Here is a 27524-nt window from a genome sequence, read left to right as displayed (position 1 = left end):
CATTGAGACATGTCCCGAAGCCACTCCTGTGTTGTCTTGGCTGTGTGCTTCGGGTCTTTATCATGTTGGAAGGTGAACCTTCGCCCCAGTCTGAGGTCCTGAGCGGTCTGGAACAGGTTTTCATCAAGTATCTCTCTGTACTTTGCTACGTTCATCTTTGCATCGATCCCGACTAATCTCCCAGCCACTGCTGCTGAAGAGTGGCTTCCGTCTGGCCAATCTACCATAAAGGCCTTATGGGTGGAGTGCTGCAGAGATGGTAGTCCTTCTGGAAGTTTGACCAAGAACCAATGCCCTTTTCCTCCGAGTGCCCAGTTTGGAAGGGCGGCCAGCTCTAAGAAGAGTCTTGGGAGTTCCAAACTTCTTCCATTTAAGAATGATGAAGGCCAATGTGTTCTTGGGGACCTTCAATGCTGCAGAAATGTTTTGTTACCCTTCCCCAGTTCAGTGCCTCGAAACAATTCTGTCTCTGAGCTCTACGGACAATTCCTTTGACCTCATCGCTTGGTTTTTGCTCTGACATGCACTGTCAACTGTGGGACCTTATATAGACAGGTGTGTGCCTTTCCAAATCATGTCCAATCAATTGAATTTACCACAGGTGGACTCAAATCAAGTTGTAGAAACATCAAGGATAATCAATGGAAACAGGATGCACCTGTTTTCGCTTTGTCATTATGGGTTAGTGTGTGTAGATTGCTGATTATTTTTTATTTAATCCATTTTAGAATAAGGCTGTAATGTAACAAAATGTGCAACAACAAGTCAAAGGGTCTGAATACTTTCCGAAGGCACTGTACAGGCCATAAACCTGACTTGAATTCCATAAGTTGTCATTCATTGTAACTTAATTTCAGATGGATACTCATCATGCAAGGGTTTTCACTGTAGGATAACTTAAACCCATGTTGTAGCCTATATAGCCTCATCGCCTATAACATGGGTTTTAGTTATCCAACTGTGCAAACCCATGCGTTATGAGTATCTATTTGAAATTAAGTTACAATGAATGAGACCTTACACATGATTAGCTGGGGTAGACCAATAAGTCTTTCGAGTGTCAGGGTAGACAAATAGCCCTTATGGTTCTGCTTATGTGTTAGATTGAGACATCTAGAGCAACACCAAACATTTCTGTTGCCATAATATATCAAGCACCAAACTTCTAAGACAAACCAAATAAGATATATAGAATTCAAGTCAGGTTTATGGCCTGTATTGCTGGTGCCAAGACAAAACTCTCTCTCTCTCTCTCTCGCACACACACACACACGCACACATGCACGTGAGCGCACACATGCACGTGAGCGCACACATGCACGTGAGCGCACACACCTCATTCGTCGTCCCAAATGTGTTTACCAAAAGGGGAAATTGAAAAGATTTATTCCACCAGTCTCTGAAGGAGACAAGTCCTCCACTTGAAATAAGATTAGAGTTGTGTTTTTTTTTTTTCTAACATGATTTCTGTTGCAGCCATTTATATTGTATCCCTAAATCACTGTGGAACTGTCAATGGTAATACATCAAGAAAAACAATCACAGCCAACATCGAAAATGAAGAAAAATGGAAGGCATTCTTCAAAGGTCAAGAGATTAGTCTGTGCAGACAAAAATACTTTTGTTGATTTCTCGCACTATGCCAACTTGTCAATCACAACGACTACTTTGCTATAAATGTAAGTATCTGTCCAGTGTTCCAGATTTTAAAACGAAATACAATATGAATTAAATAGATGTACTTCCAAAAAATTATCATTTTGGATGTTATAAAAAGTATATTTCCCTGTGCCCCTTATTTGCCTGTTCGGAAACAACAGAGAGTGGTTTGGGTGTATACTGGTACATTTTTTTTTACTGATTTGACTGCTCAGCCAATGAGACATGTATACATTTGGATATTCACATTAGCTCCCACATGGGGGCACTGGGGCAGACTGCCCGAGCCTGTCTGCACCAAGTCAAATAGTATGGATGGATTCAGAATATGGAAATGCACAATGGAACTACTAGGGCACGTCACTATAACAGCAATAAATGCAGGCTGATTATTTCACAAGTGTGAGTCATTTCTGTTCTTTACTTCACTGTCACTAAATTGCTGATATTTTTGTTGTTAGCTACGTAACTAGCTAGTCATGAAGCTAGCTAGCTACTACTGCTATCTATATCAGTCAACAACAGCTAACACAACCGCGTTCTCTTGACATAAAACTTTTAGCTACAAACCACAGGATTTAAAATAAAATGGAATGGCAAGATGGTTGTTGTGTGAAAGATCTCCTTTGACTTGCTTTCTTAGCTAACGATTGCTACCATTAGCATGCTAACCTTAGATAACTGCTTCTAAATAGCCAGCAGGCCAACTTTTACAAACCACATAACTTAAAATAGAAGTGACTGGCGAGATAGTTGTTGCATAGGCTTTGTCTTTTTTTGCCAAGACCAGCTGTGGATTGCTTGGCTTGCTTGCTAGCTAGCTACCTTGCCTGTGTGCAGTAAGCACATGTCTCCCCTAGTCTCGAGAAAGATCCTTCTCCCCACAGGAGAATTTGAAAAAAATTAAAAAGTTGCTGGATTAGTCACACACGCGTCTGTCTCCGCCAAAGATAATGATGTCATTATCCAAGCAAATTTCAAGTGTTTTTCTTTTTAACGTTTTGAGATAAACGTTTGAGGTGTGTTTTTATCTCCAATTTAGGCTTTGGCCAGAAATATGATTATAAGATGAGTCAACTACATTATTTGAGTCAACTACATTATTTGGATAAGTGGTAATATAATATCAACATTTAAAAGTGAGATTTTCACTGGACAGTTACTTTAAAGTTGTTTTAGGGCAGGGATACTGTGCTATTGGCTGTGGAGTTGTGGTTAGGATTTAAAGCGCAGTACAAAGCCTTGTGCCATAGAAAAGACTTTGCACCCATACATCAGATAGCTGTGCTCTAATGTCAGTGAGATTCACCTCTGAAAGGAACAAAATCAATAGTGGGGATTTAATGGATGGAGAGGTCCTTGAGAAGCATGGACGAGTGCATTGATTTGTGTGTACATGTGAGCGTTGAGTTGGAATGGTTAGCGAAGAGCACACACACACACACTGGGGTGGTGAACTCACAGAGGGGGGGTTCCAGGGGATGACCTGTCCGGGCACACCAGCCCACAGGGTGAAGGTCCGGCAGGTCAGAGTCCACCCAGAAGTCAAACTTCTCATGCCAGCCGTCAAAACGGATCTGAGTAATACAGAGAGAGAGAGCAAAAGAGAGCAAAAGAGAGAGACAGCCACGTTAGTACTAAAAATTATATCTGACATTCATAAAGGGCTTTTCACTATACAGAATAATCTCAAAGTACTGCACAGAAAATAAAACATTTAAACCAAATAGAAAAACATGTATTATAATGGACAATTAAACAGGCCAACATACACAAAGAACACAGCTGACGTACAGGAGACAAGGACACAAAGAACACAGCTGACGTACAGGAGACAAGGACACAAAGAACACAGCTGACGTACAGGAGACAAGGACACAAAGAGCACAGCGATCAACAGAAAGCCTTCCTAAAGACAGAGCGCTGTAATCATGTTTAAAATGCTCTTTCGATCGTATAAAGAGACAGTAACAAAAAAACGTTTTGAGACACCAGGATTAACGATAAGACCTAGTTCCAAATCCACAGTTGTTTCTGCTCCTAGTAGAGCACTGTTTGAAACTTTACTATTTTTTATTTATTTCACTTTTATTTAACCAGGAAGGCCAGTTGAGAACAAGTTCTCATTTACAACTGCGACCTGGCCAAGATAAAGCAAAGCAGTGCGACAAAAACAACACAGTTACACATGGGATAAACAAACGTACAGTCAATAACACAACAGAAAAGTCTGAATACAGTGTGTGCAAATTAAGTAAGGATGTAAGGCAATAAATAGGCCAATAGTGGAGAAAGTAATTACAATTTGGCAATTTACACTGGAGGGATAGATATGCAGATGAGGATGTGCAAGGAGAAATACTGGTGTGCAAAAGAGCAGAAAAACAAAAACAAATATGGGGATGAGGTAAGTATTTGGTTGGATGGGCTATTTACAGATGGGCTGTGTACAGCTGCAGCGATCGGTAAGCTGCTCTGACAGCTGATGCTAAAAGTTAGAGAGGGAGATATGGGTCTCCAACTTCAGTGATTTTTGGAATTCGTTCCAGTCATTGGCAGCAGAGAACTTGAAGGAAAGGTGGCCAAAGGAGGTGTTGGCTTTGGGAATGACCAGTGAAATATAGCTGCTGGAGCGCGTGCTACAGGTGGGTGCTGCTATGGTGACCAGTGAGCTGAGATAAGGCGGAGTTTTGCCTTGCAAAGACTTATTGATGACCTGGAGCCAGTGGGTTTGGCGACGAATTTGTAGCGAGGACCAGCCAACCAGAGCATACAGGTCGCAGTGGTGGGTAGTATATGGGGCTTTGGTTACAAAACGGAGGGCACTGTGATAGAATGCATCCAATTTGCTGAGTAGAGTGTTGGAGGCTACTTTGTAAATGACATCGCCGAAGTCAAAGATCAGTTTTACGAGGGTATGTTTGGCAGCATGAGTGAAGGAGGCTTTGTTGCGAAATAGGAAGCCGGTTCTAGATTTAACTTAGAATTGGAGATGCTTAATGTGAGTCTGGAAGGAGAGTTTTTGGCTAGCCAGACACCTACGATTTTATAGTTGTCCACATATTCTAAGTCAGAGCCGTCCAGAGTAGTGATGCTAGTCGGGCGGGCGGGTGCAGGCAGCGATCGGTTGAAGAACATGAATTTAATTTTACTATCATTTAAGAGCAGTTGGAGGCCACGGAAGGACTGTTGTATGGCGTTGAAGCTTGTTTGGAGGTTTGGTAACACTGGCCTACACACAATATCCCTGGCCTTGTCACTGGCCTACACACAATATCCCAAAATGTCAAAGTGGAATTATGTTTTTCAATTTGTTTTGAAAGCTGAAATGTTTTGAGTCAATAAGTATTCAATCCCTTTGTTATGGCATGCATAAATAACTTCAGGAGTAAAAATGTGCTTAACAAGTCACATAATAAGTTGCATAGACTCACTCTTTGTGCAATAATAGAGTTTAACATGATTTTTGAATGACTACCTCATCTCTGTATCCCACACATACAGATAATTGTAAGGTCCCTCGGTTGAGCAGTGAATTTCAAACACGAATTCAACCACAATATTAACTTAATTGACAGAGTGAAAAGAAGGAAGCCTGTTCAGAATAAAAATATTCCAAAAACATGCATCCTGTTTGCAACAAGGCACTAAAGTAATACTGCAATAAATGTGGCAAAGCAATTCACTTTTTGTCCTGAATAGAAAATGTTATGTTTGGGGCAAATCCAATACAACACATTGCTGGCCTCCTCACCCTGACTACCACCCCCCTCACTTCTTTCCACATGCACAACCTCCTCGCATCCCCTGCCTCACTCTTTCCTTTTTTCACTCTAAAAAGCTCTTCCTCTCGCTCTCATTTCATCTATCACTCATTTCCTCACTCCTCACTCCATTGTTCTCTCCCTAACCCCACCCCTTCACCGGGTAGGAGCGTTGGGTCAGTCACCGAAAGGTTGCTGGGTCGAATCCCGAGTTGACAAGGTAAAAATCTGTCGTGCTGCACCTGAGCAAGGCAGTTAACCTACTGTTCTCCTGGCGCCGATGACGTGGAAGTCGATTAAGGCAGCCCCCCGCACTTCTCTGATTCAGAGGGGTTGGGTTAAATGCGGAAGACAAATTTCAATTGAATGCATTCAGTTGTACAACTGACTAGGTATTCCCATTTCCTTTCCCTCACCTTGACCCTGTAGTCCTCAGTGTCTGAGACGGTGGCCACGCGGACCAGCATGGGGTTCCTCCTGTCCACCGCCTCCAGCTTCATGTTCACCTGGAAACTGTGAGGCGGTCTCTGTGACAGGGGAGAGAGGAAGAGAGGGGGCGGAGAGAGAGAAAGGGCGTTAGAGATGGCAATCAAGCCTGTCAAGACTCCCAAAAAGCCCCATACACTTCCCAGCCAAAAGAGAGGGAGAGAAAAAGAAGACAGGAGAGGACATGAGAAAGAGAGAGAGAGAGAGAGAGAGAGAGAGCGGTAGGGAGGAGGCGGAAGACAGGACACTGTACACATCTCTGAGAGAGAAGAGCAGAACATGCAGAGTGGAGGAGAGCAGAGGAGAGGACAGGCCCTGTCAGCCAGAAACTCAGCCAGAGGAGAGGATTTGAGGGTGTGAAATTGTGCTGTGCAGATGTCACAGGGGGAGAGGAGGCTGACAGTGGAGTTCTTTATGGGAAAGAACCGTTTTGAAACAGAAGTTTCTGAATGAGAAAGACAGGTCTGGGAAAGAGACAAACTAATGTCAAACTGAGAAAAACATGACTTGTGTCATTATTGTGAAAAGGAACTGAACCACAACAGTTATTAAACTGCTTTTAATTACAATTGTTCGTAGTTATTTTTAGACAATAAAAGGAATCATTATGAAACACGAAATCAGCCGTTAGATTGCAGCAGAGGCTGGGAATAACAATGGTGCTGTGCAACACAGGCTAGCCTGCTGTTCCATGCCTATTGCTTACCATACAGAAAGCCTGGCTTGGAACCGCCGTGGAACCATTGTCTTGTAAGTACTCCTCCCACAGGAAATGTTCTGGATTGGGGTGTCCTTGAACACAATCCAAAACACAAATCGAATTAATCACACACTTGCAAGCTCGCGCACGCACACACAAACACATGCAACAACTTCAAACTGTGACTGTTAACGGCTGTGACAATTTCATCAAAAGAAAAATGTGCTTGAAAACTTGAACGCGACACACACACAGATGGGTGCAACATATGCAGGGGACCAAATGTACACATATCGCCTGGTTGCGGAGATAATTATGGTTAGCTATTGGAGATTGAGTTGTGGAGGCTCCAATTAGTAAGTGATTGGCTCTACAGGACTCTGCCTCAGTAGTTTTTGTGGAACTAATATAGAAGAGAGGAAAATGACTGTACAGAAATAACGCACTCCAGTCCCAAGCCAGAGAGTAGTCAGAGGGAGTTAGAGGCCTTGGACATTTGAGCCAATCGCAAATGGTTCAATAATAAACTTGAATGGCTACTTGGGAACTGTTCATATATTGTGTCTTTATGATGAAACTCAAATTTGAAACTAGATTTCATTCCAGTAAAACATCCAAGAGAAAACGCATTTGTGCATCTCAATAGGCTAAAGTGGCTCCTTCTCACAAGTTGGCAGATGCTTCAGCCACAAGAAATTAATAAAACATTAAATGTATGTTAGACAAAATATGTTCTGTGCATAGAGACAGCTGGAAGTAGTGGTAGTAAATATGTTGGTAAAGTGCCTATAGATGCATCTATTTCAAAGTAATGAGAACTTTCACCTTCCCAGATTCTCAGGGAAACAAAGCTAGGTGAAAGCTATGATCGCTTATTGATGTCACGTGTTAAATCCACTTCAAATCAGTGTAGATGAAGGGGAGGAGACAGGTTAAAGAAGGATTTTTAAGCCTCTTGACGATTGAGACATGGATTGTGTATGTGTGCCATTCAGTCGGTGAATGGGCAAGACAAAAGATGAATATGCCTTTGAACGGGCCATGGTATTAGGTGCCAAGCACATCGGTCTGTGTCAAGAATGCAATGCTGCTGGATTTTTCACACTCAACAGTTTCCTGTGTGTATCAAGAATGGTCCACCACCCAAAGGACATCCAACCATCTTGACACAACTGTGGGAGTCAACATGGGTCAGCATCCCTGTGGAACGCTTTCGACACCTTGTAGAGTCCATGCCTCGACGAATTGAGTCTGTTCTGAGGGCAAAAGGGGATACAACTCAATATTTGGAAGGTGTCCCTAATGTTTGGTATACTCAGTGTATAACATAATAAAAGTAAGTAAACCAGAGCAGCAGTTGTTCACTTGATCTCAAATTCCTTGAGGAAAAGGATGTGACATCATACTGCACATGACAGCAATGATGAGTCCTTATTAAGTTAAAGCAAGGGATGTGGTTTCAACACATTCACTTCAAATTGATGTTTGATGCAATCAGTTTATGTACAACATATATTTTACAAGAAAAAAAACATTAGATCCAAAAAGACAGATACCATCATGTTGGTGTTCACTAAAGCCAGCCAGGCAAGCACCTGCATTTCAAGCTCTATCTCCAATTACCTCATACTGTATGCACCACTGTAACAGCTTTAGCTGAGCTAAGGTCTAGCTGGTCTGATAGGAGTTTGGCGAGAGAGAGACAGCGAGAGTGTAAACCTATTCCAAATGGTCAATTAAATGCTCTCTGCATAAGACAAGGCATGGATCAAGGAGTTACAATAATGTTTTACTTAACAGCTGTGATAACAGCTCTCTCTGTCTCTCTCTCATTTAACAGCTCTGCGTCACACTCGCTTTAAAGCACCAAAATTATGAAAAATCCTGTTTTATGACATACAGTTCACGGGGAGAACGTTAACCAAATGGCACAACTGAGCACCTCTGCATATTGGAGAACAGGAGAACGAGCGAGGGAACAGGAGAGAGCCTAGAGGGTTTCGATATCCTCAAAAGCTTCTGACCTGGATTCCTCACCATTTGGGTGAGTTTCACTTTATAGCTCCCTGTATGTAATTCCTACCCCATTACCATGACCTGAGCCGTACTTAATGTTGAGTCAGACAACACAATTACGACTGGGTGAAGGGGCTCAGTAGTGGCCCACTACGGCAATAATATATATGTAATGTTTATACCGGAAACACAAGGTGAAATTCTAGACACCTCCTGTTGCCTAGTCTCATTGAACGTTACACCGACAAACCCACCAACTTTACTTTATCATCCTAGCTACTGACTGCAGATCAGAGACTTTTAAATGATTGACAGAATCAGGACTGATGGGGTGCTGATCTGAGATCCTTGGTTTTATGTAAGTCAAGAGAGAAATCTTAGAGCTAGGCTGTCAAAGATGTCAACGGATCAACCGTTCCATATGATGAGATTAAAGGAGAGCTATGGGGCATGATGTAGCCTACAGTAACATCTACTGCGGAGGAGGAGGTGGAGGTGAATGCTGACAGGTGTGGTAAACATTACATCTGCTGATGTCTGGATTAAAACACAAGCTACACTTTGAATGGAAATGCAATTGACAACTAAGTCATTGTGATAACATTTTACATGATCTGATGTGTACCATGTTATTACCACTTTCTTCTGCGCTGTCATGGTATAGTTGAAGTCGGACGTTTACATACACTTAGGTTGGAGTCATTAAAACTTGTTTTTCAACCACTCCACAAATTTCTTGTTAACAAACTATAGTTTTGGCAAGTCGGTTAGGACATCTACTTTGTGCATGACACAAGTAATTTTTCCAACAATTGTTTACAGACAGATTATTTCACTTATAATTCACTGTATCACAATTCCAGTGGGTCAGACGTTTATAAACACTAAGTTGACTGTGCCTTTAAACAGCTTGGAAAATTCCAGAAAATGATGGCATGGCTTTAGAAGCTTCTGTTAGGCTGATTGACATCATTTGGGTCAATTGGAGGTGTACCTGTGGATGTATTTCAAGGCCTACCTTCAAACTCAGTGTCTCTTTGCTTGACAATCATGGGAAAATCAAAAGAAATCCGCCAAGACCTCAGAAAGAAAATTGTGTACCTTCACAAGTCTGGTTCATCCTTGGGAGCAATTTCCAAATGTATGCAAGTATAAACACCATGGGACCACGCAGCCATCATACTGCTCATGAAGGAGACGCATTCTGTCTCCTAGAGATGAACGTACTTTGGTGCAAAAAGTGCAAATCAATCCCAGTACAACAGCAAAGGACCTTGTGAAGATGCTGGAGGAAACAGGTACAAAAGTATCTATATCCACAGTAAAACGAGTCCTATATCGACATAACCTGAAGGGCCACTCAGCAAGGAACAAGCCACTGCTCCAAAACCGCCATAAAAAGCCAGACTACGGTTTGCAACTGCACATGGGGACAAATATCGCACTTTTTTGAGAAATGTCCTCTGGTCTGATGAAACAAAAATAGAACTGTTTGGCCATAAAGACCATCGTTATGTTTGGAGGAAAAAGGGAGGCTTGCAAGCCGAAGAACACCATCCCAACCGTGAAGCACGGTGGTGGCAGTATCATGTTGTGGGGGTGCTTTGCTGCAGGAGGGACTGGTGCACTTTACAAAATAGATGGCATCATGAGGAAAGAAAATTATATGGATATATTGAAGCAACATCTCAACACATCAGTCAGGAAATTAAAGCTTAGTCGCAAATGGGTCTTCCAAATGGACAATGACCCCAAGCATACTTCCAAAGTTGTGGCAAAATGGCTTAAGGACAACAAAGTCAAAGGTATTGGAGTGGCCATCACAATGCCCTGACCTCAATCCTATAGAAAATGTGTGGGCAGACCTGAAAAAGCGTGTGCGAGCAAGGAGGCCTACAAACCTGACTCAGTTACACCAGCTCTGTCAGGAGGAATGGGCCAAATTCACCCAACTTATTGTGGGAAGCTTGTGGAAAGCTACCCGAAATGACTAACCCAAGTTAAACAATTTAAAAGCAATGCTACCAAATACTAATTGAGTGTATGTAAACTTCTGACCCACTGGGAATGTGATGAAAGAAATAAAAGCTGAAATAAATAATTCTCTCTACTATTATTCTGACATTTCACATTCTTAATATAAAGTGGTGATCCTAACTGACCTAAGACAGGGAATTTTTACTAGGACTAAATGTCAGGAATTGTGAAAAACTGAGTTTAAATGTATTTGGCTAAGGTGTATATAAACTTCCAACTTCAACTGTATATAAACAAAAACAATTGTCAAGTAAATAGCTAATGTTTCGATTTTTGTTATGCATTGAAGGGCATGCATTACTAAAGAACAGCTGTGATGAAGTCTCATTCAGGATGATGCACGTGTCATACTGTACATAGAAATGAATGTCCTACTGATGTTCTATCTCCATACAATATGAGTTATGATTCTTTCAATGTCTTTAAAAAGTGTGTGGTGGAAGGGGGCAATTTACCAGCAAATTAGAGGGGAAATTAAATGAATAACTCATGATTTTACATGGAAGATGAAGGGGGATTTATGATAAAGGTTAATATCTTTGTACTAATATGGGGACTAAAGTGGAGAATAGCCAAACATGGTTGAAGTGGGGAGGAGACAAGGTCATTTTAGCAGACACTATTCAAACAGCATCCTCAATGACAGTATACTGTGTGTGCTGTGCTAGCTACCCACCCTGAGGGGCAGTGAGAGGTCGTCCGTGGTCCTGGCACCAGCCCACTGGGTGGATGTGAGGGCTGCTGGCGTCACACCTAAAACATACACACACACTACACTTTACCATAGCATACTTTACATTGTCTTCCTACACACACACACTTCCTCATCTACACACCCACACACCCACTTCTTCATCTACACACACACGTACAATTTGATTTCAATCCTCCTGAGGTAAGACATTACAACAACCTCTAAATTCAATTTACATGTACAATAACCGGTTTGTGACCGGGAGAATATTGCAATTTCACTTATTGTACAGGCCGGCTAGATTAAGATGTACCTACAAACACAATCAATCAGACAATACAATAAGAATTCCATTAATCTTCTGTGTGCTTTGAAATGACACAGCAGCTGTGTAATTTTGCAGAATAGCCAATCATGGGGCTTGCCATGTCCCTTGGGCCATGGTATTTGACCAACAGTTCCACACATGCTCCCTGGTGAGCCAGTGGAGTGTCTGAGAGAATGCAATTGTGTGCAAGGTGTGCGTCGTGTGTGCGAGTTTGTGAACGTGTGAGCATGCAACTGTGTTTGAGCCTGTGTGTAAGAGACACTGTGAGTGTGGGTGTACATGTCGAGTGTGTGCATGTGTGTGTGTGAATGTAATGAGCTGTGGGGAACCATGATTTCTACATGTCTTTGTAGGCAGTTAGGAGGCTAGGAAGCTAGGAGCTTCTCCTACTGGAAAGTCTCGGTATGACACAGGGAAAGAGGAAAAATACAGGAAAAAATGAAAAATAAAATACCCTGAAAATATCTCAGCCAGGCAACTCTTGAGAACAAACGTTTGTCTTTTCCCAGAGACGACTGTCAGTTCTCCTCTTCAACCATTACATCATATCTAATTACACAGCTTCTATTTTTCTCCCATATCAAGCTTTTCACTGGATGAATTGGGCCATGCGTCACATGATATGTAATCAATCAAACTCCTCTTAGCAATAGGCTGGTAAACTGTCACTGATTCACTGACGACAGAACTTCAGAGAGATCTTACATTGAAGATGATACATGTACACACACAAAGATTATGCACACATGTGCGCACCCAGCCACACACACACACTCTCTTCTGTCACTCTATAAGGTAACAAAGCTAATTATACACAATGTAATATAAAGTTGAATGAGACATGCACTACAGCTACAAAACAACATTATGGTGTAACCTATCAGTTACTGATAGCAAACATCAGTAGACAAATTATGATCACGTCTCCTCTGGCTAGAACACCTTAACCTCTGGTCTGATTTTGACAAATTCCTTCATTTAACATTCAAAGTAGCAACAAGATACCCAAAATGTAACGCTAGACAGACACTTCCTTTTAAACTTTGAGAAGACAGAACCAGATCCGCTGAAGTTTACTTCAGTTATATCAAAAATAGTGTCTCATAACAGTCTGAGAAGTTAAACTGAAATGACCAATTTCACACACACACGCACACTTTTTCATATTCTCATCAACTTCTAACTCACAAAAAGCTGAATTTAAAAGAATAAAAACAGTTTTAACCCTTTACACTCGTGCACGTGTTGAAAATGGCAGATTTGTGCATTGATAAGCGCCTAAATTGGAACACAGGGACTGAACAGTAACATGCTACAAATGACGTCAGAGCACAGGGAAATGCTATGAACTAAGAGGACTCGATTAATTATGAAAGCTGAGACGTGGAGGATTTGAGTAAATACTGCTTTGATGTAATACATGCAAGCCAAATGTGCCCTTCACATTTCCATATCATAAAACTCACGTCATATACAGTGGCAATGTTTATGATGGCCGTATACCCTGGTTTGTTCTGAACAGAATGAGCCTGTTTGTCTATTGTGAAGAAAATTTACCCATCGGAAAATGCACCTGAATGCACTCATGACTCCTTTCTATGCGCACCAAAATGACGATCCGTTTCTCTGAATTGCCTTGTGAAAGCCTAACACTATAAGAACCTATTATATAATTTAGTTAGTGATGTAGGTAACAGAACAAGCTTTTAAAATGGGCAGTTTTTGGATTGCGTAAACAACAACAGTAATTGTGTGATGGCAGGGACGGAGGGTTGTGCTCCACTCTAGTACATCTACTGTAGTAGAGTTATTAAAAAATGTTGGTCCTTATAGTTGAAGACTTTTTTTTGAGTCATAAGAAATTCCTTGAAATAACTTAGGAACTGTGCACACTTTGGAGAGGTGTGTGGCCACTTGAAGATACCAGTTAGTCTTCTCACTCAAACCTTTGTCATTTTTTTGTCTTATGTCGCACCTACCCCAACATTTTCCAGGAATGTTCTTATTTTCAGATTTCGTTATCAACAAATGTGGCGAAATGTACAGTAAATGTAAAATGCACATAAAATCAACAGTGTCATGTTTGGATTCAGTCTTGTGTCAGGAGAACTGTTGTGTCCCCCTAATCTCCAAACTGTTCCCTTTTAAATGCTACCATGCTTATGCATATGCATTTATTATTTCTTCTGTAAGACACATTTAAATGTAGCCCTATCCTTATAGGCCAATTCCCACAAGTGTAAAGGGTTAACTAAATTGTAGGTGTCTCACCAGTAGTCGTAGGTGTCGTCCCAGTTGTCAAAGTGAACCAGGAAGTGATTGTCCACGATGTCGGCCACCGAGGCCACACACACCAGGCATGGATTCTTTCTGTCCACTGCCTCCAGTTTCATGCCCACCTGAAACTTAGAGGTGCTCGTAGTCTGTTGACACAGAGAGACAAATCACAAAGGGCTTCATACTTTCTGACTTTAAACTTAAAAGAAGAAATCATGCATTCATGTCAATGGAGGATTTAAGTAAATATTGACATACCATAGCATACACAGATTCTACCCTTAACCCTGAAGAAAATACACATGAATTTCACACGTGATAACATGGTTTAATTTAAAGCAACATTTGCTAACTTGAAACTACACGTGACAATATTTGAGCACTTAACATGAAAAAAATATAAGCACATGCGAAAACCCAGGTGTCAAATGTAATTGAGAATATTTTACTTTTACTGCAGGTTTTGTCTAGTTCCCGGTTTTTACAGCGACGTCCCCATGATACTTTTAGGACATTCTTAGAATGCTGTGTCATGCTCCCCTGGAAGTTTTTGTGTAGTTACAGTGAAAATACAGCAAATCTACAATAAATTACTGTATTTTTACAGCTAAATTAAGGTGTTAATGTTAAAAGGACAGTAAGACAGTAAAACCTCACTTGGGATTTGAACTCACAACGTCTTGATTGCTACTGTAGCTTCCTCAAGTTCCTGATGTGCCACCACATCTATGGGTATAATGGATTGTCTATACAGTTCCCTCAGAAAGAATTCACACCCCTTTAATATTTCCACATTTTGTTGTGTTACAGCTTGAATTTAATATTTATACAATTTTGATTTTCTGTACAGTTGAAGTCAGAAGTTTACATACACCTTAGCCAAATACATTTAAACTCAGTTCTTCACAATTCCTGACATTTAATCCTAGTAAAAAATCCCTGTCTTGGGTCAGTTAGGATCACCACTTTATTTTAAGAACGTGAAATGTCAAAATAATAGTAGAGAGAATGATTTATTTCAGCTTATTTCTTTCATCACAATCCCAGTGGGTCAGAAGTTTACACACTCTCAATTAGTATTTGGTAGCATTGCCTTTAAATTGTTTGACTTGGGTCAAACGTTTTGGGTAGCCTTCCACAAGCTTCCCACAATAAGTTGAGTGAATCTTGGCCCATTCCTCCTGACAGAGCTGCTGTAACTGAGTCAGGTTTGAAGGCCTCCTTGCTCGCACACACTTTTTCAGTTCTGCCCACACATTTTCTACAGGATTGAGGTTAGGGCCAAGCTTTAACTTCCTGACTGATGTCTTGAGATGTTGCTTCAATATATCCACATAATGTTCCTACCTCATGAAGCCATTTATTTTGTGAAGTGCACTAGTCCCTCCTGCAGCAAAGCACCCCCGAAATATGATGCTGCCACTACCGTGCTTCACGGTTGGGATGGTGTTCTTCGGCTTGCAAGCCTCCCCCTTTTCCTTCAAACATAACGATGGTCATTATGGCCAAACAGTTCAATTTTTGTTTCATCAGACCAGAGGACATTTCTCCAAAAAGTACGATCTTTGTCAGTTGCAAACCGTAGTCTGGCTTATTTATGGCGGTTTTGGAGTAGTGGCTTCTTCTTTGCTGAGCGGCCTTTCAAGTTATGTCGATATAGGACTCGTTTTACTGTGGATATAGATACTTTTGTACCCGTTTCATCCAGCATCTTCTTTGCTGTTGTTCTGGGGTTGATTTGCACTATTCTCACTAAAGAACGTTCATCTCTAGGAGACAGAACGCGTCTACTTCCTGAGCGGTATGACGGCTGCGTGGTCCCATGGTGTTTATACGTGCGTACTATTGTTTGTACAGATGAACGTGGTACCTTCAGGCGTTTGGAAATTGCTCCCAAGGATGAACCAGACTTGTGGAGATCTACAATTTTTGTCTGAGGCCTTGGCTGATTTCTTTTGATTTTCCCATGATGTCAAGAGAAGAGGCACTGAGTTTGAAGGTAGGCCTTGAAATACATCCACAGGTACACCTCCAATTGACTCAAAGTATGACAATTAGCCTGCCAGAAGCTTCTAAAGTAATGACATCATTTTCTGGAATTTTCCAAGCTGTTTAAAGGCACAGTCAACTTAGTGTATGTAAACTTCTGACCCACTGAAATTGTGATACAGTGAATAATAAGTGAAATAATCTGTCTGTAAACAATTGTTGGAAAAATTACTTGTGTCATGCACAAAGTAGATGTCCTAAACAACTTGCCAAAACTATAGTTTGTTAACAAGAAATTTGTGGAGTGGTTGGAAAACGAGTTTTAATGACTCCAACCTAAGTGTATGTAAACTTCCGACTTCAACTGTAAGTGATCTACACCCAATACCCCATAATGTCAAAGTGGAATTTTGTTTGTAGAACATTTTTTTAATTAATAAATAATTTAAAGTTGAAATGTCTTCAGTCAATAAGTACTCAACCCCTTTGTTACGGCAAGCTTAAATAGGTTCAGGAGTAAAAATGTACTTGACAAATCATATAAGTTGAATGGACTCATTTCTTGTCCAATAATAGTGATATAGTAGTAGTTAAAATTATTTTTTAATAACTACCTCATCTCTGTACCCCACACATACAACTATCTGTAAGGTCCCTCAATCGAGTAGTGCATTTCAAGCACAGATTCAACCACAAAGACCATGGAGTTTTTTCAATGCCTCGCAAAAGAAGGGCACCAATTGGTAGATTGGCAACAACAAAAAAGTTGTTAAAAATATGCCTTTGAGCATGGAGAAGTTATTAATTAGGCTTTGGATAGTGTATCAATACACCCAGTCACTACAAAAATAAAGGCATCCTTCCTAACTCAGTTGCCAGAGAGGAAGGAAACCGCTCAGGGATTTCACCATGAGGCCAATGGTGACTTTAAAACAGTTAGAATTGAATGGCTGTGATAGGAGAAAACTGAGGATGGATCAACAACATTGTAGTTACCCCACAAAACTAACCTAAATGACAGAGTGAAAAGAAGGAAGCCTGTACAGAAATAAAATATTCCAAAACATGCATCCTGTTTGCAACAAGGCACTTCATTAATACGAAACAAAAAATTCTACAAAGCGTTATGTTTAGGGCAAATCCAACACAACACTGAGTACCACTCTTCATATTAGCATGGTGGTGGCTGCATCATGTTATGATTATGCTTGTAATCGTTAAGGACTGGGGAGTTTTTCAGGATAAAAAAAAAGTCTGCTTGTACAATCCAGGTGTGTAAAGCTGTTAGAGACTTACTCCAAAAGACTCACAGCTGTTATCGCCGCCAAAGGTGCTTCTACAAAGTATTGACTCAGGGGTGTGAATACATATAAATTAGATATTTCCGTATTTCATTTTCAATCATTTTGCAAATATTTCTAAAGACATGTTTTCACTTTGTCGGAAATAACCTGATATGTCCCGCGTGTAGATGGGTGAGAAAAAAACATTTAATAAATTTTAAATTCAGGCTGTAACAACAAAACGTGGAATAAGTCAAGGGATATGAATACGGCACTAGTTGAATACGGCACCAGATATGAATAAGGCACTAGTTGCAAGAAGACATTTTTGCACTTTGCCTAAATTATATACAACAACTTGAAGGTGTTATTTCATTACTATGACAGTGTGCTGCTGTATTCTGATTTCAATTAGTGTAAAACATATTGTATAATTTTGTACTGTGACCACACTTGGGCCTTAAAGGGATACTTCGGGATTTTGGCAATGATTGCATTTTTATGGCTCGGTGTCCAGTACCAAGGAAGTTAGAGGTAGTTTCACAAGCCAATGCTAGCTAGCGTTAGTGTAATGACTGGAAGTCTATGGTTATCTGCTAGCATGCTAGCATATACCCATAGAATTACAGTCATTGTGTTAATGCAAGTCAGCAATTGTGCTAGCGCTAGTTAGTAACTTCCTTCAAACTGCACGCAGAGACTTAAAAATGGTAACCACGAGTTCATCTGACTCTGGGGAAGTAAATAAAGTGCCAAAATCCCAAAGTATTCCTTTAACTGGGATTTTAATGGTCGGAAATAACCTAATATGTCCCGCTACAGTATGTCCTGCTACGCCACCAGGTCTATGAAAATAAAAGAGATCTGGCCACAGACTTATTGGCAATAATACATTCATGCCCTTTGCTAAAAACTTCCCAGAATCAAATAAATAATTGTCCATTTATCACCACAAACGTAACATCAACGTAAAACTAGCAGTGCTCAAGGACACTTGACAGAGTATACGTGGATGCTTTGGTAATTTGAACTTGCAACCTCTTGTTTGAGTGCATCAATGTTTCTGCAGTGCCACCAGGTTCATAGATATTGCTTGGAACATGTATTAACACACTATAAGGTTATGATTGGGTTACAGTGTTGTTCTCTGGGGTACAAAAAAGTCTAAGGTACACTTCACAGGCACACATATGAACTCAATTGGTATACAGTGATCCCTCGCCACTTCGCGGTTCACTTATCGCGGATTCGCTATTTCGCGGATTTTCATAATGCATTTTTTTTTTTTTTTTGGTGCATTGTGCTCTGCATTCTGATTCGCTAAAAACTCACTCCCGCTTCTTGTATCAAAACATGCTACGAATTGTGCTATCATTTTGTCGTCTCGTGCAGTTATGTGTACGTACATAAAACAGCTTGGCAAATTTACATTAAGTTGGCCAAATTATCTTGTAATTTCGAACATCTCCTAAACCCATAATGTCGACGAAACGGCCTGGACCGACAAAAGCACCTGCGGATGGGCCCAAACGGCGGAAGATGCTACCTATCTCAGATAAAGTTAAACTTCTGGACATGCTAAGGGAAGGTAAAAGCTATGCAGCCGTTGCTCGCCATTACGGAATCAATGAATCTTCCGTTCGTTACATAAAGAAGGAGGAAAAAAACATAAGGACGACAGCAGCAGTCAATTTTAATACGAATGCAAAAATTGAATGCTAATTTAAAAAAAAAAAAAAGTTTTCTATTTCGCGGATTTCACTTATCGCGGGTCATTTTCGGAACGTAACCCCCGCGATAAACGAGGGATTACTGTAGTTCGGTAACTTGTAGGTATAATGTGACATTTTTCTACCCAATATTTCTAATATAAAGGTACGATCATCACTGCGCTTTGATAAGTGGGGGCAATGTACTGGTGGGGCTCATTAGCATATTTTGTGGCGTGGTCAAATACGCCACAAAAAAAATTCAAATTTGGACTCATCAGACCAAAGGACATAATTTCACCGGTCTAATGTCTATTGCTCGTGTTTCTTGGCCAAAGTAAGTCTCTTCTTCTTTTGTGTCCTTTAGTAGTGGTTTCTTTGGAGCAATTCGACCACGAAGACCTGACACACACACAGTCTCCTCTGAACAGTTGATGTTGAGATGTGTCTGTTACGTGACCGCTGTGAAGCATTTATTTGGGCTGCAATTTCTGAGGCTGGTAACTCTAATGAACTTATACTCTGCAGCAGAGGTTAACCTGGGTCTTCCTTTCCTGCGAAGGTCCTCATGAGAGCCAGTTTTTGCAACTGCACTTGAAGAAACTTTCAAAGTTTTTGAATTGACTGTCCTTTTTGTCTTTAAGTTGCAATGGACTGTTGTTTCTCTTTGAGCTCTCCTTGCCATAATATGGACTTGGTCTTTTACCAAATAGGGCTGTCTTCAGTATACCCCCCCCCCCCCTACCTTGTCCCAATGCATTAAGGAAAGAAATTCCACAAATGTAACTTTTAACAAGGCATACCTGTTAGTTGAAATGCATTCCAGCTGACTACCTCATGAAGCTGGTTGAGAGAATGCCAAGAGTGTGCAAAATTGTCATCAAGGCAAAGGCTGGCTACTTTCGAAAAATCTAAAATATATTTTGATTTGTTTAACACTTTTTTGGTTACTACATGCTTCCATGTGTGTGATTTCATAGTTTTGATGTCTTCATTTTATTCTACAATGTAGAAAATAGTAAAAATAAAGAAAAACCCTTGATTGAGTAGGTGTTGTGACAGGCAGGTACGTGTGTCAACCGGCAGTTTAAGTGTTTGATGGTTATGCCGATGCAAATTGAGCACCTTCTTTGACATTGTCTGTTCTGCAACCTTTGTAAGAGCATTTGTCTCTTATGAACAGCACTGTAAATAGGTTATTGTGCATTTTCCAGCAACTTAATGGAAACTAGTTGAACTGGAAGCCATTTGTCAGTAAGTTTATGTAAAATTCACAATAACTTACTTGCAAAATGTTATCAGTAACATACAGGTGACCTACTGTACCTTTACTGACTCTTCTGTTGACAACATGCAACATTATTTGCTGATTGGCAGCATAGTGTCGCAGTGGCAGCCTATCAGAATATTGCAGGCGTGGTTTATTGGAGGTGTGTCTTTCCGCTAGTACTTTCTGGTCTCCCATGAGAGGGAATGTCATCCCAGTTAATGTGTTCTGTTGTATTCTGTTCATAAACACTAAGCTTGTACATTGTCAGTTCTCCAGTCTATGCAAATTATACAAAAGAGCCATACAATGTTCTGGTGACATAGCAAAAAAATTCAGGTTGCTAGCATCCCCTTATGTGAAAAATCACATGATTCACATGTTAAATTATGTGGAATTGTGTTTTTGGAACAATTCATATGAAATTTCACATGTGAAATCATGTGCTTTTTGAAACACTTCACATGAGAATATGTTTTTACATGTTGTCACGTGTAATGTCATGTTATCACATGATAAAATGTGTATACCCATGTCACATTTATTTTAACATGTGCTCACGTTGTCACGTTTCATTTCATCTTATCACGTTGCTTTACATAAGATCACATCATCACATGAAATTCATGTGTTTTTTCCTTAAGGGTGAGGATGTCCTCAAAACATTTATTTTACCAGTCGTCAGAATGTCACGCGATGGTCCCAGGTGTCCCAAACCATCATAAGTAAAGTAATGGTATAGGGGTTTTAAAGTAAGTGGTACGCTGTTCAGATAAAATATGACCCCACCTGGGACTTGAACTCAGAATCTATGGATTTGAGGTGCACTGATCTTTCTGCTGCACCACAGTGTCTAACATTCCCCCACACATTCACTAACTATTATACATCTCTGCACTTAGTGCCAGTTAATCTGACTATTGTCTCTCTCATCATCGATGTACTTATTTCAGCAATATAAGGGTTTTCTGTATAGTTGTCTAATGTTGGTGGGGCATATTATTCTGTTTCAATGTTACTTCTGAATCCCTATGATAAATATAATAGTTTTTCTTGAGTGTATTTTTAAGGAAGCTGAGATTTACTTTGAAATCTAAAGTGTCGGGAATACAGGTGAAATCAGTCATTTACAAGAGGTTGTGTGTTTAAATCCCACTTTGAATAATAATTACTGTATAAATAAAACATACACAATGTAGTCATGTATGTCAAAGTGTGTCAAATATGTAATTTGAAAACACTGTAAAAAGTAATGTGTTTATCATAATGACACATTTTTCCAAAAACACATTTTCACATGTGAAGTTAAATGTGAAATGTCACATGTGAAATGTCACACTTGAAGAGAAATGTGAAATGTCACACTTGAAGTGAAATGTCACATGTAAAGTGTTCCAAAAACACATTTTCACATGATTCCAGGTGTGAGATTTAATTTCCATAAGGGAAAGGCTTGAGCGCACAAACGTTGAGTTTTAACATGAGATATGACCATATAATTTATAATTTCCCTTCATCAATTTCCTTTCATTAAAATCAAGCAGTATCTCACATGCCTTCAACCCTCAGGGTAATACTACTTTGTACATGTGACAATATAGTGGAAATATTGTGGCATGATTTGAAAATTATCTACTACTACGACAAGTCAATATAAATTTCAGCTTTTGTAACTGTAAAAAACTACAGGAAGTAAAGTGGTGCATCTCTGCCGCAGTGTGGAGGGAGCTTTACAACAACCACTGGGACATATTGTTTTGTTCTGCTGTGTGAATGAAGGTCAGCATTTGGCCCCAGCTGTCTTTACAGGAGAAAGTAGAGCTAAGCCTCCATTGACTCCCGCACCCCAACCAAGCACTTACAACATTTTGGGATTTAAACAGATTCTTTGGTGCAGCTTCAGCATTGCAAGCCTCTTGGTATTTCTCCCAGTTAACCTCGCTTTCATTGTAGCCTGAAAATAAATGGTGCAGAGGGAGAGGGTGAGAGAAAGAAGTGGAGAAAAAAAATGGAGAGAGAGAGAAGGGTGGAGAAAGGAGAAAAAAAAACATAAAAAAAAACAAATGGGGATTAAAAATGACAAATATTGTTGTGCCAGGCGCCCAGCCGCTGGTAAATCGCCACTCCAGGAAATATCATTATTTATTTGAATTTATTGTATATTAATTTTGATATATTTTTTAAAATACTGAACAAAAATATAAAACGCAACATGCAACAATTTCTAATATTTTACTGAGTTTCAGTTCATTTAAGGAAATCAGAAAATTGAAATAAATTAATGAATTAGGCCCTAATCTATGGATTTCACATGACTGGGCAGGGCCACAACCATGGGAGGGCCTGACCCACTGGGGAGCCAGGCCCAGCCAATCAGAATGAGTTTTTTCCCACAAAGGACTTTATTACAAACATAAATATTCCTCAGTTTTGTCAGCTGTCCCGGTGGCTGGTCTCAGACGATCCCAAAGGTGAAGAAGTTGGATGTGGAGGTCCTGGGCTGGAGTGGTTACATGTGGTCTGCAGTTGAAGCCGGTTGGACGTAGTGCCAAATTCTCTAAAACGACGTTGGCGGCTTATGGTAGAGAAATTAACATTCAATTATCTGGCAACAGCTCTGGTGGACATTCCTGGAGTCAGCATGCCAATTGCACGTTCCCTCAACTTGAGACATCTGTAGCATTGTGTTGTGTGGCAAAACTGCACGTTAGAGTGACCTTTTATTGTCCCCAGCACAAGGTGCACCTGTGTAATGATCATGCTATTTAATCAACCTCTTGATATGCCACACCTGTCTGGTGGATTGATTATCTTGGCAAAGGAGAAATATTCACAAACAGGGATGTAAACTAATTTGTGCCCAAAATATGAGAGAAATAAGGTTTTTGTGCATATGGAACATTTTGGGGATTTTTTATTTCAGCTCATGAAACATGGGATCAACACTTTGTGTTTATATTTTTGTTCAGTATATATTTCTGCCGATACATGCTTTTACAGGGATAGTGCGAGATTTGGCAATTAAGATATTTTTCTTCTTACTCAGAGTCAGATGAACTCATGGATACCATTTTTATTTCTCTGTGTGCAGTTTGAAGGAAGTTGCTACCTAGTGTTAGCCCATTTACTGGAAGTGTATGGGAACAGCTAGCATGCTAACTGTTCCCATAGACTTTCAGTCATCTCACTTACGCTAGTTAGCAATGGTCGCGAAACTACCTTCAACTTCCTTCAAACTGCATGCAGAGACGTACAAGTTTATCTGACTCTCGGTAAGTAGTATAAGGGCTTAATTAGCAAAATCTTGCACTACCCCTTTAAGAATAGTGAGACAAGTAACAATGTATATTTGTTGCATATTTGTTGCGAGCAGTGGCACGAATAAAAGCCACGAGCACACAGCCACCGCTTCCTCCTCATCCTCTTCCTACAGTGCAGTGGCGCACATCAGTTATATTTCAGATGGTTTCAACATATCGTAAAACTTCAATTAATAGCCCAGGCATTTATTTGCTTAAATCACTAGACACAACAGGCGCTTATTGGAGCCAGGCTTCTATATAAGCCAGGCTTCTATATAAGCCAGGCTTCTATATAAGCCAGGCTTCTATTTCCTTAACTTCTTATGGCTGCAGGCGCAGTATTGAGTAGCTTGGATGAAAAGGTACCCAGAGTAAACTGCCTGCTCCTCAGTCCCAGTTGCTAATATATGCATATTATTATGAGTATTGGACAGAAAACACTCTGAAGTTTCTAAAACTGTTTGAATGATGTCTGTGAGTATAACAGAACTCATATGGCAGGCAAAAACCTGAGAAACAAATCCAACCAGGAAGTGGGAAATCTGAGGTTTGTAGGTTTTCAACTCATCGCCTATCGAATACACAGTGGGATATGGGTCAGTTTGCACTTCCTACGGCTTCGCACTAGATGTCAACAGTCTTTAGAACCTTGTCTGATGCATCTACTGTGAAGTGGGGCCGAAGTTGAGGGGAATGAGTAAGGTCTGCCATGAGCTGACCATGCTCTGACCATGCGCATTCATGTGAGAGCGAGCTCGGTTCAATCGCATTTCTGAAGACAAAGGAATTCTCCGGTTGGAACATTATTGAAGATTTATATTAAAAACATCCTAAAGATTGATTCAATACATCGTTTGACATGTTTCTACTGACTGTTACGGAACTTTTTGACATTTCGTCTGCTTTTAGTGAACGCGCTTCGTGACTTTGGATTTGTTTACCAAACGCGCTAACAAAAGTAGCTATTTGGACATAAATGATGGACATTACCGAACAAAAACGAACATTTCTTGTGGGAGTCCCAGGAGTGCATTCCGATGAAGTTCAGCAAAGTGAAGATTTATAATGCTATTTATGACTTTTGTTGACTCCACAATTTAGCGGGTAACTGTATGGCTTGCTTTTGTGGCTGAACGCTGTTCTCAGATTATTGAATATTGTGCTTTTGCCGTAAAGCTTTTTTGAAATCTGACACAGTGGTTGCATTAAGAACAAGTTTAGCTTTAATTCTATGTAAAACATGTATCTTTCATCAACGTTTATGATGAGTATTTCTGTTATTTGATGTGGCTCTCTGCAATTTCTCCGGATATTCTGGAGGCATTTCTGAACATGGCGCCAATGTAAACTGAGGTTTTTGGATATAAATATGAACTTTATAGAACAAAACATATATGTATTGTGTAACATGAAGTCCTATGCGTGTCATCTGATGAAGATCATCAAAGGTTAGTGATTAATTTTATCTCTATTTCTGCTTTTTGTGACTCCTGTCTTTGGCTGGAAAAATGGCTGTGTTTTTCTGTGATTTGGTGGTGACCTAACATAATCGTTTGTGGTGCTTCGCTGTAAAGCCTTTTTGAAATCGGACACTGTGGTGGGATTAACAAGAAGTGTATCTTTAAAATGGTGTGAAATACTTGTATGCTTGAGGAATTTTAATTATGAGATTTCTGTTGTTTGAATTTGGCGCCCTGCACTTTCACTGGCTGTTGTCATATCGATCCCGCTAACGGGATTGCAGCCCTAAGAAGTTTTAATGCACACAGCTTTAGCTCATTTGGATAGTTCATTGTTTAATTGCAGCATTTTCATATGTCTTAATTTCCTGCACTAATGTGTTATCATTTACACACTGTGTCACGTTTCTTTTGCCTTTGTATGCCTCCATAAATAACAAATTACAAAAAATTCCTTGACAGAATAATTATTCTCATCTTTGACTGTGCATTATCAGCAGTTCTTATCTGACGATTTTTGGGGGGTCTTTACTCCCGAAGTCGTTGACTGTTTTTGTGCTTGCCAGTTAGCTTGAGGCTGTTAGCAACCAATGGCTAGCAGTTTCTTACTGGCGATAAAAACTGATGATTGCCATAATTTTTTCAGAGTCATTACTGAATTATGTAATGTAACAAATCAAACTTTAAACCTTGTAAACAATTCATGGTAACTCATGGTAACCTCCTAAACAATTCATTTAGACTGGGTGTTCATTTGCTGAAATGTGTGCCATTGCCTGAACTATTAAAAGGGACAGGCGGCTATTTGAAACTCAGTGTTTAAGTTTTACTGTAATTACATTTGCATGCATTTTGGAGTAGAATATCCCATTAAGAAGTAAACAGAAGTGACCTTCTCACAGTCATTCTAATAAAACACTGTGCCAGGTACATTAAATTATGTGCTTTGTAATGCAACAGACTACCGTGTATTAGCAATAAATGCTGATGGTGTGGAAGTAAGATGAGGCCCTTGAAAGAACAATTATCCACGCATAGTTTATAGGCCATTCTCCTGTTCTGAAGTATATTTGATTACTATTAAACAAGCACAATCTCTTACAGAGAGCAGGACTAAGCTCAGACAAAGCAAGCTGTAATGAGCTGGCCTGGGTCAACTATAGTTGCTTGATTTGAACTATGTTGACAAGGACCATGTGAAAAGAATATATCAGAGAAGGCACAGTTTGGTTTGGGTCAGCACGATAGTCACGAGTCACAGTGAAATGGGTAAAGACAAAAGGGTAACAGTGTGCTGATCTGCTGTAGCTCACCTTTTGGTGGGTGGAGCTGGTGTCCTGTCGACTCGCACCATCCGGCTGGCCTGATATCCGGAGAGTCTGCGTTTACCCAGAAGTCATAGCATTCTGAGTAGCTGTCGATGTGGAGCCGTAATCGGTAACCAATCACCTTGGAAAACAAACCACAGTATTATGTATGGATGTACATGCGGTCACTATCCCAAACATCAATCCATGGCATGATGTAATTCTGCTTTGTATTCCCATGACCAATAGAGCAGGCTACTTGCAGGGTCTTGCCCTTAACAGCAATCATTTTTCCCACTGCAAATTTTATGAGACTATTACGCAAAATGATGTCTGCTAATGGAAATACAACAACAAACAGCTAATGTCAATCTTGTACATTTGTAAAGTGGTCGATGTCATACGTACATGCCAGGTGCTAAAGTCTTGTACATTTAAACACAAAAGGGATGACATCAAAAACAGATCGACAACACAAAACTACCAAGGGCTTTGTTAGTGACAGTTAAGGGCGATAATTTTCTCCACCCAATACAGTGGCGCCTGGACTGCAATCACAGATCCAATTACAGTGTGACCTGCCCAGTGTGCTGGGAGAGCCCTTGGTTGAGGCTGGTCTGGAGCTGGGCCAGCTCGCTGACTGCTGCAGCTCACCTCTGCCACAGACAGGATGCAGAACATAGAGGGGTGCAGAGGGTCGATCCCCTCCAGCCTCATCCCCGCCTTGAAACCATTTCTGCTAAGGGGGAACGACTGGGCCTGGGATGGAGGGAGGGAGAGAGGGATGAAGACAAAGTGAGAGAGAGTGTGGGAGAGGAGAAAAGAGAGCGTAACAGAGAGCGAATGTGAGGGAGACAGCAAAGGACATAGAGAGGGAAGGAAAGAGCAGAGAGAGCGAAAAAGGAGACCACAAAAATAAATTACAGAAAAGCAGGAGAATAAACCAAACATTGATGAATAAAATATCCTCTCCAGAAAAGCCATACATATAAGTCATGGCGGTTGGACCGCCACGCTCAAGTGTCTCAACAGCACGGTTGCCATAGAAACAAGTGTTTGTGCCTCCGACGGAACAGATGTCCCGTCAAATCCCTTCATAGAAAATTTCTTCCACCACACCTCGTGTTTGTAGCGGAGGAATTAGTTCAGCATGATTCATTGTCAGGGAGAGAGTGGGGGGGGGGGGGGGGACTGATAAACAGTGGAGCATTGCACCAGGCAGCAACTCTCCTGTAAGGAACACAGA

The 27524-nt window shown here is 40.5% G+C and overlaps 1 protein-coding gene across 2 annotated transcripts in view; it reads right to left on the bottom strand.

The window, feature by feature from the left end:
- The window catches only part of LOC139531755 (lethal(3)malignant brain tumor-like protein 4), a 129775-nt gene that overhangs the window by 84337 nt on the left and 17914 nt on the right, over positions 1-27524 (bottom strand). For both annotated transcript variants that reach the window (XM_071328534.1, XM_071328535.1), the window contains exons 6-13: positions 26933-27037; positions 26285-26420; positions 22072-22163; positions 13956-14107; positions 11339-11415; positions 6616-6701; positions 5840-5950; positions 3122-3236 (exon numbers count right to left, since the gene is read on the bottom strand). In XM_071328534.1, the coding sequence (XP_071184635.1) occupies positions 3122-3236; positions 5840-5950; positions 6616-6701; positions 11339-11415; positions 13956-14107; positions 22072-22163; positions 26285-26420; positions 26933-27037 (874 nt within the window). The remainder of the gene's footprint in view (positions 1-3121; positions 3237-5839; positions 5951-6615; positions 6702-11338; positions 11416-13955; positions 14108-22071; positions 22164-26284; positions 26421-26932; positions 27038-27524) is intronic.

The sequence above is a fragment of the Salvelinus alpinus genome, chromosome 10, assembly GCF_045679555.1.
Source record: "Salvelinus alpinus chromosome 10, SLU_Salpinus.1, whole genome shotgun sequence".
NCBI classification, from domain to species: Eukaryota; Metazoa; Chordata; class Actinopteri; order Salmoniformes; family Salmonidae; genus Salvelinus; species Salvelinus alpinus.
Note: the sequence above shows the minus strand (reverse complement) of the source record. Positions and strands in the feature narration are given on the sequence as shown.